The sequence below is a fragment of the Pleurodeles waltl genome, chromosome 1_2 (genome assembly GCF_031143425.1).
Source record: "Pleurodeles waltl isolate 20211129_DDA chromosome 1_2, aPleWal1.hap1.20221129, whole genome shotgun sequence".
NCBI classification, from domain to species: domain Eukaryota; kingdom Metazoa; phylum Chordata; class Amphibia; order Caudata; family Salamandridae; genus Pleurodeles; species Pleurodeles waltl.
This window is the reverse complement of record NC_090437.1, coordinates 1,333,494,537-1,333,511,641: the sequence shown is the minus strand read 5'-3', so window position 1 is coordinate 1,333,511,641 and position 17,105 is coordinate 1,333,494,537. Positions and strand designations below refer to the sequence as shown.

Here is a 17,105-nt window from a genome sequence, read left to right as displayed (position 1 = left end):
GCAGCATGGGACCAAAGGTATGTTTTATTTTATTTTACTTTTTTAATTTTATTTATTCTACCCCGCTGTACCGTCCCGCCCCTCCCCCAGGATCAGCGCAAGCTGCGACTGCAATCCCTTCTGGTAAAAAACACACAAAGCTTCATTTAGTAAACTTAACAAAGTACCAAGAAAATAGCTTTGAACTACAAACTGGTATCACAGATGTTTGAAGTTCAAGTTTTTATTCTCAGCATTTTATTCCGTGTTCTATTTTTTTGTTGCAGTTTACAGTTTGAAAGCCGTAAGCTGGAAACTACAACAGGCCGATTTACTGAAGTGTCACCCAACGCAACGCAGTATCCAAAAATGCTGCGCTGAGCTGCGTAGCATCACAGGGGGGAGCACCGTATCCTCAGAGATCTGGCTCTCTCCTCCCCTCTCTGATCACCACAAACACACCTTTGTGCCATAGTGCAAGGGTGTGTGCATGAGTCTAGTATGGATTTTGTACTCGAAAGGTACCCTACCAGTGCACAAATTATTTGGTCCAGAGGAGGCAACGCAACGATTTGCGCTGCCTTGCCTCACTTCATATCTCTGAGGCCATTCAAAGCTACGCAAAGTGGCTTTGTGTGGCCTCATAGATATGATTTCAAGGTTTGCGCTGCTATTGCATCACAAAAAATGATACAATGGCGTTGCAAAGGTCTCATAAATATTCCCCTATGTCTAGACAACTTTTAAAAGTTTTACTACTTTCTAAGTGTGCTGTACAGGACTTTGCAATACTTTGCATTACGTTCAGTCAATTTCTAGAGCAAGACAAGTTTTGCGCTGGAAAGTAAATATTAAAAATAATATTTTCTGCTGGTTTGAGTCACTTTTATGATACAAACCCAGTGCAAAATATTAGTGAATCATCCCCCCCACCCCAAGTTTATTAATAAATTCAAGAAACTCCTGAACATTCATTGGGCTAACTCATAAAGCGGATACATAACGAAAGGATGGGAAGGCTCTAATCTTCATTAAATGCCTCAATGTCTTTGGTGACTTACACTGAGGTTCTGTGTGGTCAGGAGACAGAGGAGATACACCACACTAAACTGCCGTTCAGGCAAAACCAAAGAGGTTGACTGACTCATCTGCACATATGCAGAGAGACTGACTGATAGACTGACTAAATTTGTAAAGCGACGACCAAACTTTGCTGGTCTCTTGGCGCTGGTCTAAATACTGCCTCGCCAAAGAGATGGCTCTTCATATTTTCTTGAAGTTAATGGACTGACTGAGAATGTATTCTCCCTTTGTGTGTGATGTTGTGAGGGCATATGTTGGTGGATGCTTTGACATATGATGGTGTTTTTGATGGCCATATGGGGGTGGTTGTTTAGATGTATGCATTGACAGATAGTGGTGGGTGTGTTGGGGTATGATGTTGGGTGTGTGGCATTGTGTTTGTAAATGGGTTGCCTTATGATGGTGGTTGTGTGTGTGAACATATGATGTCACTTGTGTGGTCAAGCGATGTTGACAGTATTGACGTCCAACGACTGTGCTTGTGTACAGTAGTGTCTGTTTTCACGTATTATGATGGTAACCTGAACCTATTCTGGTGTGTTTTGGAATATGATTGTGGGCATTTTGGAGTATAATCCTTGATGTATTGGTGCAAGATAGTGGGTGCATTGGCATATGAGGCTGGTTCCGCAGACATGATGGTGAGTTTATCAGCATAAAATGGTGGATGTGTTGCCGTGTGTTGGGTGATGCTTGTTGGGCTGATGCACACTCTTGTGATGGTAACGTGCTCAACAGAGAATGTAAGTCCCGCTTCCAGAAAAAATATTTCTCTTTTTCTACATTCATCTTTTCACAGCCTTGAGTCTGCTCTATGGCAGAACTGAGCAGAGTGAAATATTTGTTGATTGTTCCAGGGACATCTTAATGTTTTTAAGGGCCCTGGGCCACACCTTTTTTCGGGGCCCCTATTCCCAGCAGCTGATCCAGTTTAAGTTAAATCACGTCCATTGATCATTGCTTAAAAGTTATGCAGTAATAGGAAAAAGAAGAAAAATGATACGCAATTTCTATAGTGCCTTAGTCCATATACAGCACGCAGATTGGCATAGAAGTGGACAGTGGGGCAGCCCTGTATGAAGATGGGGTATACTTGCCAATATTCTTTGACCAAAGGAGGCTGAGCCAGTTATTACTGCTTGACTATTTGGACAGATTAAGGAGGAAGTCTGTCCCTGACCAAATAACAAGGCACCCCCTTAAAGGGTTGGGCCCTGGGTCAGAACCCACATCGCCCATGACTTAAAACGTCTCTGGATGGTTTGTTGCATCCAAGCGAAAACTCAATACATTGTCTATTACGTGGACCACTTAGGAATGTCCATCTTAATTTGCAACACTAAAAATTACATACTGTATTGTGCAAGGAGTCTGCAGTTCTCCTAATTTCTGTGTTGAAACGTTGAAACTCAAACCAAAGCGGTAACCAGATGCACATCACAGGTGTGGTCCTGGACTGAAGTCCTTCTACACGTCATAACATGCTTCACCTGTTTTAGGGGCATAATTATGAAAAGTGACGCTGCACCTAGTGCAGTGCTACTTTTCTAACGTCCTCCCTCCCCCACGTCACCATGTATGCGCCGTATTTATGATACCAGGGCAGTAGTTAGGGAACTAGCATCATAATTTTTTATGCTAACTTGGCGCTTTATAGGATTAGAATCCAAAATGTTAATCCTGCAAAGCATCCAGACGCAATTGTAACCAATAGGAGTCTCCTTTTAATGCCCGCGCAGAGCAGGTGTTAAAAGTGCCAAAAAAAATGATACAAAGAAATATGTTAGATTTCTTTGCGACATTTTTCTGCCCCCCCTAGTGGGTTAACCCCCCCTTTGAATACATTCTGCCAGGTGCAAGCATAATGTAGCACAAAGGGTTACAAAGTTGAGCAATACATGCATTCATTGCGCCACTTTGTAAATATGGTGCAGCATTTTTGGCCTTCTAATGCCACATTAGCATAAAAAAATGATGCTAATGTGGCATTAGAATGGCGCTAGGCCCACTTAAATCTAGGCCTTAAGGAGATGTCTCTTCCCCTCCTTCTACTGCACTGTAACATAGTCAGGACTAACCTGGAAAGAATTCTTTTAGGGACAGTTTTGTTAACATTTTGCACTGGGTTTGTGACACAAAAGTTATCCAAACCAGTCCAGCACAAAATGTTTATGTTGAATTTCCTTCCCAGTGCAAAACTTGTTTTTTGCTGGAAGGTTGTGTGACAGTAGCAGCCCTGCTTTGCGCTACTCTGTGCCAAGGGGGCGTCCATGGGGGATACATAGCGTTCTTATTCTGCCACCCATGGGTTTTTGATGCAAAGCTCTATCTACTAACACTAGTAGACAGAGTTTTCTGCAAAGAAAACCACCTTTATGACATTTGCATTAACTTAAAGAAATGCTTTATTCCTCCAAAGTTTTGCTACTTTGCCTGTGCCACAGTTTTGCTACTGTACAGCACACATCATAACTGGAAAAGTTTTCAGGTTTGTCTAGGCATAGAACTTTGCACTGGAAGGCTACCCTTCTGCTACAAAATCTCTGCTAGCCATCATACGCACAGGTATGCGTGGTACTGGGTAGGTATCAGAACACGGCCACATACTAGTAGATATGGCACTTTCCTGCTCTCTCTCTCTCATGCAACGCAGCTCAGCAACCTTGGGTGTACACGTACCCCTGTTTTCCACTTCCATATTTTTATCAGAGAGGCCTACCAGAAGCCAAAGGTGGCAAATTAATGATACTACACCACATCTGGCTGGGGCCTTCACAATAAAGCTTTTTCTGCTAGCAGTACCACAAAGCTGTACCCTTAAACAGATTAAAACGTCAGGCCATGATAGACCTGACTCAAAGATAGTTAAGCTCTCATTAAGCCCAAGTCTATAAAATGTTATGTCAAGTAAACAAAACAAAAGTAAACATGCAGGAGTGTGATAAAACAGCAATGTACACATGGCATGTGCCAGGAAATATTCTCCTGCTAAGGAGCTTTGGACCAAAACCTAGAAGAAGAATTAGTCAGAGAACCTAGCCTGATTTATTATTTGAGAGACGGCCCGTTGTTCCACCGGGGGTATTCTATCGGTCGAGATCTAAATCAGGCCCTCATTTCAATCCAGAGGTAAAGACAGATTTCCTAAACCTCAGTCTGGGGTGCTTTAAAACATAAACACATGGTGATATTGCTCTGATTACAGCTAGCATTAACCCACGTGCTTATGATTTGACACCGCCAAGATCTAATTCAGACCCTAAGTACTTCATCCCACCTCTGTTATAAACTTGTTTCATTTAAGATTGTGTGCACTTTCTTCTGGTCCTTGGCACAAAACGGCTTAGGTATATGGTACATGCACCACAAGCCCTTCTTACAATGGCCCTTGTGAGCATGTGTTCTCCTCATCACTCTTTACTTCTCATTGTTGCCTTGCACGCCGTAGGGTAAACTACCCCCTCACAAGGTCTGTATGGTTCTGAAGCTCTGCGGGACTCTTGAGTCCTCGGCTGTGATAAGTTTTGGTGTGGGCAACGCATCACACACAGTAGGTCGCGCAAACACTCTTCGGTGGTGTCAAGCCATTGTTGTGTACACAAAGGAAATAGTTGCACCCTTGCTAGTGGAAGCCTGTGTAAACACACATTTGTAAACTGTGTAAACTGGTGGAGTAATTATGCTAGAGAAGAAAAAAATATTGACTCTAAGAGCTTTAAACCTTCTGTCATTCAGTGTTCTACATGTATTTCTCAAAGGCATTTCCCAAGCTGCCCCTTTAACATTGTGTATTTTGACTAGCTTTGTAATTAATTACAGACCTGGATCCATTCAGTTATATATATTTTTTTAATAATAAGTACTAGGGCCGCAGGGGCCTTCCTTGTCTGCAGTGTTGGGAATGAACAGCACACGGGGTCAGCATGGACTTCCCATATCTTTGCGTTCAGTGCCTGAAGGAAGGGACCCCGGCAGAGGATCATTTTATAAAATGGCCTTTTTTTTTAGCTCTCAAATAAAGACACCATATTTGGTCACGTTCTATGCTTTTCCCATCCTCGTGCTGCCCTGGCTCTCCTACGCCAGAACCTGGAAAGCAAAGAGCCAGTGCCTAAGCAGTTCTTATGACATTAATTGTATTAAATAGCAAGTGAACTGCACCGGGATTGGATATAAGACATCACAGCACCTCAGTGAAGACACACAGGGATGCATTAGCTAGCCTAGCCAATGCTCTCCAGGCAGAGTGGATTTAGACTGAGAAGCCTGAAGTCCGCATGTCAGGCTGGCCAAGTCCAGAGACCAGCCAGTCTATCATGCGCCCTTTAATTACACAGCATCAAAGCTCTCCATGGCAGCATCCACGCCCCCTCCCTCCCCGATGGCTTGTGCCATCAATGAATCCAAATGCAGTGCAGGCCAGGAACAGAACACACCCTTAAGGGGGTTATGGTGGCTCAAAGTAGTGGGGCAATGCTCTTCCACCCATATAGAGGAGCGGCCACTGTTCTAAGACTGTCCTTCCCCGTTTGTGAAAGCATCACTGAATAATAAGTTATAAAAGGTTTGCATGTCCACTACGAGAGTCCCCTAAATTTCCTTTTGATGCTGGTCATCTTGGAAGTTGTCTCTTATTGTCAAGGACATAGCATGAGAATGAGGTAAACTGATCAGCTCACCTGCAGAATTTTCTCCAGTTGATGGTGATTCTCGACAACCAGAACATTGGCTTCACTGTTGCTGGCCACGTACTGGCAGGCGTCCGCTGAACTTGTGGTGTAAATTCCAGCAGGAATACCACTGCAAACAAAGAAGGGGAGAGTATAAAATCCATGAATTTCATTTATTGAGCTGTTTATGCAGCACTGCAGAGAATTTCAACATTGCCTTCTTCAGTATTTGGTTCCTCTCTAATGACATCCCCCAGCGACAACACCTTCCAGATTCAGGAAGGCAAAATGGGCAAAAGTGGTGCATAGCCAACCTTCGTACAGTGACTCCCCACCCCAACCTGTTTGTGCAATGATCAGGTGTCTACCGGCTTTGTGTAGACCTAGGTTTAAAGTGTTGGTTGACAAATATGGCAGTAGGAAAAAACTTTTTAACCAAGTTTGTGGATAAATAAAATATCACTGAAGTTCAAAAACCAGAAGAAAATTTTAGTGGTGAGTATATCATGCAATTTTTATTATTTCTATGAACTCCTGTTTTCCCCTGCTAATCAAAAACTTAAATTGTGTTTGCAACCATTTCAATTTTAAAAATGGTTACTCCCTCTTACTGTCAATTCAAACAATAACTGGTGAAACTAGCAAAATCGTTCAGAAGAACATGTCAGTTATTAACAGGTCCTTACATATATAAGATCATAGGGTAATTGTGAGAAATTGGGCTGTGGAGAAGAACATAGTGAGAGAAGCAGTGGAGTCTATCCGACTTGCAATGCACCTAGGCAGATAGGTAAGAAGGTTGGACCCAGTATCCTCCTGGTTCTGAGAGCAAATTTTTTGTCTAAGTCCTCAGTTTTGGAAATTGCCCATCTGGGCACCTTTAGCACCAGAGCCAAGGGTACAGGAGTGGATAGAGACCTCTTGGGGGTTCAGGACTCACTCAGGTTCAAATGGTGGAAAGCCTATTATGTCCCTGTGGCTCTGAACTGGAGGCCAGCAAACTAACTCTTGGAATCTCTCCTGGAAGTTATTGGTACAGGTTCAGTTGAAGATGCAGGGCTCAACAGCAGGGCTAGCCTCTGAGGGTTCAAGGCAGGCTCTAGGCAGCAAAGCAGTCTTTCCATAAACAGAAGCAGCAGACTGGCAGAGTGCACAGAATGTCATAGCAGAAAGCAATCCTCTGAGAGTCCTTCTTCAGGTCCAGTAGTGAACAGAAGAGTAGATCTGAACACCCTATTTTTATACCCTGGTGTCCTGCTCCTAGAAGGTGGGAGCAATTTCCAGAAAGGTTCTTTGAAGTTCTGGGAGTTTCCTGCTTCCCCTGCTCTGCCTCCCAGATGGCTACACTGACAATGCAGGGTGGTTAAGCCCATTGTGAGGAGACAGGACACAGCCTATTCCGGTGCAAGTGGGGCTGTGCTCAGCTCTGCCCCACCCATCCTGCCATTTGAAGGGCCATTCAGGCTCTACTAATGCCACTATTGTGTGACTGTCTGGAGGGAATTCACAAACTCCTAGCTGTCAGTTACACCCAGCCATGTGACCTTAGGCAGGCTGCAGGCAGAGAAGGCTAAGGGCAGGAAAATGTCAACTTTCTAAAAGTGACATTTTCAAACCTGTAATGATACATTCGACTTTACCATTAAAAAGGGTTTATCATTACAAGTCTGTGGGTACCAAAAAATCCTTGAATTAATATCATTCTGAATACAATTCACTTTAAATAGATTTTGAGTCAATGCTCTGACAATGCTCCTAGGAATCATCTAGGAATGTTCCTGTATTTTTAAGATGTAATGCTCCTAGGGATCAGATGCAAACGTTCCCAGGGATCAGCCAGGAATGCTCATAGAAATCAGCTGAGAATGAAAGTAAAGTAATGTCAGAGAGTCATTCCTACACTTGTCAGCATAGATCCCTGTCTACTGATATACATTCATCCTGTAATTGTACTCAGAGCTCTACGGGGAGCCCCTGTAAATGTTGTGCATAACTTGGCTGTCATATGTTAAGAATAACCTAATAATATATATCTAAAAATATAGAAAGTAGAATTTTTCAAGAAGCCATACACGTTTTGCTGACTATTTTGAACAGTGCTGCTAAAATTATAGAAAGTAGAATTTTTCAAGAAGCCATACACGTTTTGCTGACTATTTTGAACAGTGCTGCTTTTTTAACTGAAGCGAAGGGACACCAGGTTAGAGCGGTCTAAAGTGGTCATCTGCTTTTTAGGTGTGGTGTAAAAGCGCAGTTGTCTCTGAGACTATTTACCCTATTTGCCCTATTTACAGAGCGGTGCAATGCATGCGCCAGGCATAATGTATGCAAAGGGGACGTTCCACCATTAGGGAGCTGGAAAAATGGTGTAAGGAAATCCATGAGATTTCTTTGCGGCATTTTTTACGGGACTTTTAACACCTGCTTAAGAACAGGCGTTAAAAGGGGGCTTGCCTTCATTATAATGGACCCTATGTACCCTGCAAGAGTAGCGCCAATATTTTGGCGCTACTCCTGCAGAGTACATCAATACCGTCATGTGAAATCACGCTATTGCCCCCTACCGTGCGCCATGATGCGCTGTATTTAAAATACGGCGCATACATGGTGGCGGTAGGGGGTGCTAAGGGGAGCAGGGAAAGTGACGCTGCACTCGGTGCAGTGCCACTTTCCAGAAATCTGCCCCTTAGTGTTTCAGCCCCAACAGGAAAAATTATTTAACATATACATAGAGAAGACTTGTTTCTCACCTCTGGCTGTTGGCGGTATGATGCATCATTCACCTCTTACCCCGGACTTTGCGTTGCAGTGTACAAGAAAAGTATGCTTAATCAACACACATTGAATTGTTTGGTAATCCATTGTATACAAAAATCAATCATTTGTTTTTACTGCAGCAGGCTTTTTTAAATGTGTTATGCTTATGTCACAAATATATGTGCACATATATGTTTATAATCATACATAGATAAGGGCAAAGCATTAGATCTGGCTTGAATGTGGTAATGCATGGAGACACAGAGATGCACAAATGTGGTTGCATAGCTTAACAAATTAAAGTCAGACCTATTGGCTTTGCCACCACTTGTTGTTAGTGGTAGAGTTGTGTTTGGGATGTATGCATGTATTAAAGGATACTCTTAAAGAATCTCTTTCCTGTGGCATTTATTTCTTGACTTTCTATCTGTATTTAGTCGTGTTTATTTTTTGTTAATTTTATCTGCATTTATCCAATAGTATTTTCTGCCTAGTGTAACAAGTAAAGATACAATGGGTATATTTCACATTTATTTAACCAAACAATGTTTACTCGTGCTAGGATGTCCAATGAGTCTTACTCTTTTACAACACGGTCATCTGAAATCATTCGCATCACAGAGTATCCTAAGCCTCTGTACTGCTGCAGTTATTTTGGCTAAATTAGGGAATCGTATTTCTGTTTTTTAACTCCCCTGTCAGCTATTGCCCAAGCACACATGATTGACAGTATGGCGAATCCTTCAAAAGAAAATCTATTTTCTGTATTTCTCCATATATAAAGATAAATACAGATAGGAAAATATATTGTTTTCTGCCTGTATTTATCTGTAAAATTCAGCAAAACGCAACACCAGGAGCATCAATTAAAGGATAGACCAGACACTTACCCGGCCATGATGGCTCCTACATCTGCAATGAACCACTCTGGAGAGTTAAAGCCCAGAATCCCAACACCGTGGAACCGCTGCAGGCCGAGCTGTACACGTGAAAGAAAGAGAGGAGGGAGAAGTAAATACTACCTCAACCCACCGCACTTAGGGGCAAATTTATACTCTGTTTGCACCGAATTTGTGTCAAAATTTTTGATGCAAATTCGGCGCAAACCTAACACCAGATTTATACTTTGACGCCCGACTCCACGAATGCCAAAATTCAGCAGTGTGCCTCATTTTCTGGATGCGGGAACCCGCCTTGCGTTAATGACATGCAAGGTAGGCGTTCCCGCCCAAAAAATTACTTTAAGGCATGTGCGCCTTATTTATACTCCCGCGTCATTTTGACGCACAGGAGGGGGTGGGCCTTAAAAAATGGCACGCAGCCTGATTTCCGCCGTTTTTTAACGCCTGGGTGAGGGCAGGCATTGAGGGACCTGTGGGCTCATTTCCATGGTCTTTAACCATGGAAGCAGTCCACAGGTGCCCTTCTCTGCCCCCAGGGACACCCACTGCCACCCTTGCCCACCCCTGGAGGACACCCATGGATGGGGGACCCATCCCAGGTAAGTATATGCCACTGTGCCCAATAACTATGCCCAGGGGACAGAAGTCCCCTGGGCATGGCCATTGGCAGGGGGGCATGACTCCTGTCTTTGCTAAGACAGGAGTCATTTCAATGGGGGTTGTGCATCAAAAATTGGTGCAAGTTCGGTTAGAGCCATGATTTTTTACTCTAACCTGACTTGCACCATTTTTTGACGCACATCCCCGATTCATCACTACGCCTGCGCTGCCCGGTTAGAGTCATTTTTTTTTATTCTGACCAGCCCGCAGAGCCGCCTAACGTCAATCCTTAAATAAGGCGCCTGCCTGCTGTGTTGCAATGGCGTTAGCCGGCGGTAATTTTTTTTACGCAAACCAGCGCTGGTGCTGGTTTGCGTCAAAAAGTATAAATATGGGCCTTAGCATAGGTGGACCTTAGCAGACTTCAGAGGGAGCTATATCGACTACGCTATGTCCTTGTCAAGAGCCACTCAAGGAAGTAAGTGGCAAATGAGAGTTTATTCACATGTAAGTAGGGACCACCTCTTCCCTCATCCCAACGCCTCTAGCGGACACAGTGCGAGTCAAAGATGGAACATTAAATAAGGTTCAATCCGATTTTTACATCACATGTATCTCCATAACTTTCCCTCTAGAATACAACAGACTAATATTTCAGTTCTTCACTACCTGTGATTGCTTCTGAAATTTAAGGAGCTTTCTCACCTTAACAAAAAGTTTCCCCCTTTATCACTGAGTTTATGATTGTTTTTAAGTTGAAAAGCAATGCGCAACTTTAAGCTCTATACAGAAGCAAAAATTGAAAGCAACATGGGTTATTTTAGATGTTAGAGTCTGTTGTTTGAATTGTTATGCTCAGATTTATTATGAAGCTCGATTATTGGTACTTACTTTGGCCATCACTGCACACAACCAAGCAGGAGAAAGTAGAGTGATGTGTACCCACAGTATGTGCATACAGAGTGATGTGTACCTAAGGTATGTGCATAAAGCGGGATGTGTACCTAAGGTATGTGCATAAAGCGGGATGTGTACCTAAGGTATGTGCATAAAGCGGGATGTGTACCTAAGGTGTGTGCATACAGAGTGATGTGTACCTAAGGTGTGTGCATACAGAGTGATGTGTACCTAAGGTGTGTGCATACAGAGTGATGTGTACCTAAGGTGTGTGCATACAGAGTGATGTGTACCTAAGGTATGTGCATACAGAGTGATGTGTACCCACAGTATGTGCATACAGAGTGATGTGTACCTAAGGTGTGTGCATACAGAGTGATGTGTACCTAAGGTGTGTGCATACAGAGTGATGTGTACCTAAGGTGTGTGCATACAGAGTGATGTGTACCTAAGGTATGTGCATACAGAGTGATGTGTACCTAAGGTATGTGCATACAGAGTGATGTGTACCCACAGTATGTGCATACAGAGTGATGTGTACCTAAGGTGTGTGCATACAGAGTGATGTGTACCTAAGGTGTGTGCATACAGAGTGATGTGTACCTAAGGTATGTGCATACAGAGTGATGTGTACCTAAGGTATGTGCATACAGAGTGATGTGTACCTAAGGTATGTGTATTCAGCGTGATGTTTACCCAAGGTATGTGCATACAGCGTGATGTGTACCTAAGGTATGTGCATAAAGCGGGATGTTTACCTAAGGTATGTGCGTACAGCGTGATGTGTACCTAAGGTATGTGCATATAGAGTGATATTTACCTACAGTATGTGCATATAGAGTGATATTTACCTACAGTATGTGCATACAGAGTGATGTGTACCTAAGGTATGTGCATATAGAGTGATGTTTACCTACAGTATGTGCATACAGAATGAAGTGTACCTAAGGTGTGTGCATACAGCGTGATGTGTACCTAAGGTATGTGCATACAGCCTGATGTGTACCTAAGGTATGTGCATACAGCCTGATGTGTACCTACAGTTTGTGCATACAGAGTAATGTGTACCTAAGGTGTGTGCATACAGCGTGATGTGTACCTAAGGTGTGTGCATACAGAGTGATGTGTACCTAAGGTATGTGTATTCAGCGTGATGTTTACCCAAGGTATGTGCATACAGCGTGATGTGTACCTAAGGTATGTGCATAAAGCGGGATGTTTACCTAAGGTATGTGCGTACAGCGTGATGTGTACCTAAGGTATGTGCATATAGAGTGATATTTACCTACAGTATGTGCATATAGAGTGATATTTACCTACAGTATGTGCATACAGAGTGATGTGTACCTAAGGTATGTGCATATAGAGTGATGTTTACCTACAGTATGTGCATACAGAATGAAGTGTACCTAAGGTATGTGCATACAGCCTGATGTGTACCTAAGGTATGTGCATACAGCCTGATGTGTACCTACAGTTTGTGCATACAGAGTAATGTGTACCTAAGGTATGTGCATACAGCCTGATGTGTACCTAAGGTATGTGCATACAGCCTGATGTGTACCTACAGTATGTGCATACAGAGTGATGTGTACCTAAGGTATGTGCATATAGAGTGATGTTTACCTACAGTATGTGCATACAGAGTGATGTGTACCTAAGGTATGTGCATACAGCGTGATGTTTACCCAAGGTATGTGCATACAGCCTGATGTGTACCTAAGGTATGTGCATACAGCGTGATGTGTACCTAAGGTATGTGCATATAGAGTGATGTTTACCTACAGTATGTGCATACAGAGTGATGTGTACCTAAGGTATGTGCATACAGCATGATGTTTACCCAAGGTATGTGCATACAGCCTGATGTGTACCTAAGGTATGTGCATACAGCCTGATGTGTACCTAAGGTATGTGCATATAGAGTGATGTTTACCTACAGTATGTGCATACAGAATGAAGTGTACCTAAGGTGTGTGCATACAGCGTGATGTTTACCCAAGGTATGTGCATATAGAATGATGTTTACCTAAGGTATGTTCATTCAGACTGATATTTAATTAAGGTATGTGCACACAGAGTGATGTTTACCTGAGGCATGTGCACACAGAGTGATGTTTACCTGAGGCATGTGCACACAGAGTGATGTTTACCTGAGGCATGTGCATACAGAGTGATGTTTACCCACGGTATGGTCATACAGACTGATGTTTACCTAAGGTATGTGCATGTAGAGTGATGTTTACCTAAGGTATGTGCATACAGACAGATACTTACCTAAGGTATGTGCATACAGACAGATACTTACCTAAGGTATGTGCATACAGAGTGATGCTTACCTAAGGTATGTGCATACAGAGTGATGCTTACCTAAGGTATGTGCATGTAGAGTGATGTTTACCTAAGGTATGTGCATACAGACTGATATTTCATTAAGGTATGTGCACACAGAGTGATGTTTACCTAAGGTATGTGCATACAGACTGATATTTCATTAAGGTATGTGCACACAGAGTGATGTTTACCTAAGGTATGTGCATACAGACAGATACTTACCTAAGGTATGTGCATACAGACAGATACTTACCTAAGGTATGTGCATACAGAGTGATGCTTACCTAAGGTATGTGCATGTAGAGTGATGTTTACCTAAAGTATGTGCATACAGACTGATATTTCATTAAGGTATGTGCACACAGAGTGATGTTTACCTATGGTATGTTCATACAGACTGATGTTTACCTAAGGTGTGTGCATATAGATTGATGTTTACCTAAGTTATGTTAATACAGACTGATGTTTACCTATGGTATGTTCATACATAGTGATGTTTACTTAAGGTATGTGAATATAGACTGAGGTTTACATATGGTATGTGCATACAGAGCGACGTTTACCCAACGTATATGCATACAGAGTGATGTTTACCTAAAGTATGTTCATATATATTGATCTTTACCTACAGTGTGTTCATAAAGAGTGATGTTTACGTAAGGTATGTTTATACAGAGTGATGTTTATCTAAGGTATGTGCATACAGAATGATGTTTACCAAAGGCATGTGCATATAGATTAATGTTTACCTACGGTATGTTCATACAGACTGATGTTTACCTAAGGTGTGTGCATATAGATTAATGTTTACCTAAGGTATATTCATACAGACTGATGTTTACCTAAGGTGTGTGCATATAGATTAATGTTTACCTAAGGTATATTCATACAGACTGATGTTTACCTTAGGTATGTGCATATAGCGTGATGTTTATCTAAGGTATGTTCAGATAGCGAGATGTTTGCCTAAGGTATGTGCATACAGAGTGATGTTTACCTAAGGTATGTGCATACAGACAGATACTTACCTAAGGTATGTGCATACAGACAGATACTTACCTAAGGTATGTGCATACAGAGTGATGTTTACCTCAGGTATATTCATACAGACTGATGTTTACCTTAGGTATGTGCATACAGAGTGATGCTTACCTAAGGTATGTGCATACAGAGTGATGCTTACCTAAGGTATGTGCATACAGAGTGATGCTTACCTAAGGTATGTGCATACAGAGTGATGTTTACCTAAGGTATGTGCATACAGAGTGATGCTTACCTAAGGTATGTGCATACAGAGTGATGCTTACCTAAGGTATGTGCATACAGAGTGATGCTTACCTAAGGTATGTGCATACAGAGTGATGCTTACCTAAGGTGTGTGCATACAGAGTGATGTTTACCTAAGGTATATTCATACAGACTGATGTTTACCTTAGGTATGTGCATACAGAGTGATGTTTACCTCAGGTATATTCATGTGCCCACTACTCGCATGGTAATATTTGGCAATAAGTTCAACACTGGGAGACCAATCATTAAAAGGCCCTATTGGTCCTGTTCTAATCTAATGTGCCAAGCTCATCTCTCTCATTTACCCTCAACAACACATTGTCTTAACCTTACAAACATAAAACAAAGAACCCTGGACCATGGACAGACCTTCAGGAAGCTCTTGGCTGCTGCCCTGCACTGCTGGTAGTACTGCAGATAGGTGGTGGTCTCCCAGCGCCCATCTCTCTTCACTGCCATTGCTGGACGGTTGCCATAGCGCTGGACCGCATCCTTAAACAACTGGAGTGTGGTGATTGGTGGCTCCGAGGCTGGTCCCGCCTCTTCCATGCGCAGTCTCACCGCTCCATCCCTCACGGTTGTCCAGAGACTCTCTGCGGGAGCCAGGTTCAACTGTATCGGACTGTCTTTCATTCCACAAGCACCCAAACTCTTGTACCCTGTGTGAGATATGGTAAGGAATGATATGAAATATGGACATCCCTTCGTACACAAGTCTTTTTTATCCAGCATATCCTAACACCTATGATGGGAGTATAATGTTGACCTTGTTGGACTTGTAATGTCATTGATCATATCTAGGATGAGTGAAGTGACAAGGGTCCTGGACTCTACAATAAGGAGATCTTGTTCATTCCCTTCTAGAAGGTGCACCCACGTGTGCCTGAACCAAACCTCATCTTGTGAAGGGTTAGTTAATTTTATAGATCTCAAGGGACCCTCTTTCTCACTATTGCTTTTTAATATGTAGAGTCAATGATTTCAGAATCCATTAATGAGCAAGGGAAGCCAATACCAAATATTGCGTGGCTTTGAATGTCTCATAGATATGGGTAAGGCAAGGAACCATAAAACGCTGTGTTGACTTACTTTGTACAAGGAGGGCATTGCAGTGGGTGTTCACTCGCAACTCCCATAGTTTTTGACACATTGCCAGATTTACCAAACCTTGTAAACCTAGGAATGCACCAAAAAGAATTACCTTCCCAGGAGAGGCATACTGAGAAAAAAAATCTTTATTTCTCCTCTGTTTTCCTGCAGCATTGTGCAGCACACATAAAAAGAGGAAAAAGCCTCTCAGGGTTGTTCTTGTGCATGAAGATGTCCCTTCTTGCACAAAAACAATCCTTCATGCAACTTAAGCATCCCTGCACAATAGTCCAAGGGTGCCTGAATTGGTGCTAGGTTGCCAAAACTGTGCCAGCACAGGGAGAAAGGACAGTAATGTGCCCTTTGGTTAATAATAAGGCACATTCCTGCCCTTTACAGCACTGCCCTGCACCACAAAACCCATAAATGTGGGCCTGAGTTAATCAGTGTAACCTCTGGAAACAAGCTGCACAACATATTGTAGGCCAGGTACCACTGAGAGGCAGGTGCTGCTGTAGTGGCAGTAAAAGGTACAATGGTCAAGGCCTAAAGAGGGACAGAATTAGTGACTCAATATATCGCTTGGTTTAGAAAGATCCTGCATACAATGGATGTCGCGTATGGATCTCCAGGGGCCTCAGAGTGAGAATGAGAGGGCTCTTGGGGTGGAAATGAGTGAGGATGGCTGGAGAACTCGTCAGAAACACATGTGGTGACTCAAACCGATGTCCGTGACCCAAAACATCCAAGCAAGTCACCGAGGCACCCATCGGAGAGTCCTCCATCCCACTCAGGGGTCAAGCATTTTACCTGCCCTGGTCATCTTTATGACTTGAGACCCAACCAACCCCCACCCTCAAACTCCAGGAGGAAGATTGTGCACTGCATAAGAACAATTTAAAGTGGGGATTATGAGAACTCCAATGTGGCTTGGTTACATCATTGCCTAATTTGAGCCAGTGGTTTCCGATGCTCAGCACCGGTACTTAATTGACAACCTCAGCACTTATTACAGCTTCCACATGGTGGCGCTGTTTGTATAATTTAGAGATGGGAAGAACAACAGTTGTTAATTAATTCAGCATACATTAAAAACAACTAATACCTGCCTCTGAAACCATTCTTATACCTATATTCCTTTTGTCTGAATTGTCACACTTGTAGCATTATGTTGGTTAGTAGTGGTGTAGGTACTGTCATTCGCAGTGCAGGGAAGGGCAACAGGGGGTGCCGGCTGCAGTGGCCTCCTGACGACAGCCCTAACACTTATTTTTTTACAAATTAAGCACTAGGTTACAGGTGGCCATAATGATGGGGCGAGGAAGTCGGTTCAGGGAAGGAGTCACAGGGTATACATACAACAGTAATCTCAATAAAGATTTGAATATCTATATTTCTAAGTTTTCAAAAGATTTCATAATTTTCCCCACATTTCTCTTGTGGTATAACACTGTGTTGTATGTGGCCATGCTCAAACATGGCCGTCAACCGCTATGTTAGAAGA

At 42.7% G+C, this 17,105-nt stretch overlaps 1 protein-coding gene across 1 annotated transcript in view; it reads right to left on the bottom strand.

Annotated features, from left to right (window-relative positions):
* Window positions 1-15,163, bottom strand: part of LOC138257174 (long-chain-fatty-acid--CoA ligase ACSBG2-like) — a 128,222-nt gene extending 113,059 nt beyond the window's left edge. Inside the window, exons 1-3 of the mRNA XM_069205890.1 lie at window positions 14,882-15,163; window positions 9,380-9,468; window positions 5,742-5,862 (exon numbers count right to left, since the gene is read on the bottom strand). Coding sequence (XP_069061991.1) covers window positions 5,742-5,862; window positions 9,380-9,468; window positions 14,882-15,145 — 474 coding nt within the window. The 5' untranslated portion in view covers window positions 15,146-15,163. The remainder of the gene's footprint in view (window positions 1-5,741; window positions 5,863-9,379; window positions 9,469-14,881) is intronic.
* Window positions 15,164-17,105: the final 1,942 nt, after the last annotated feature.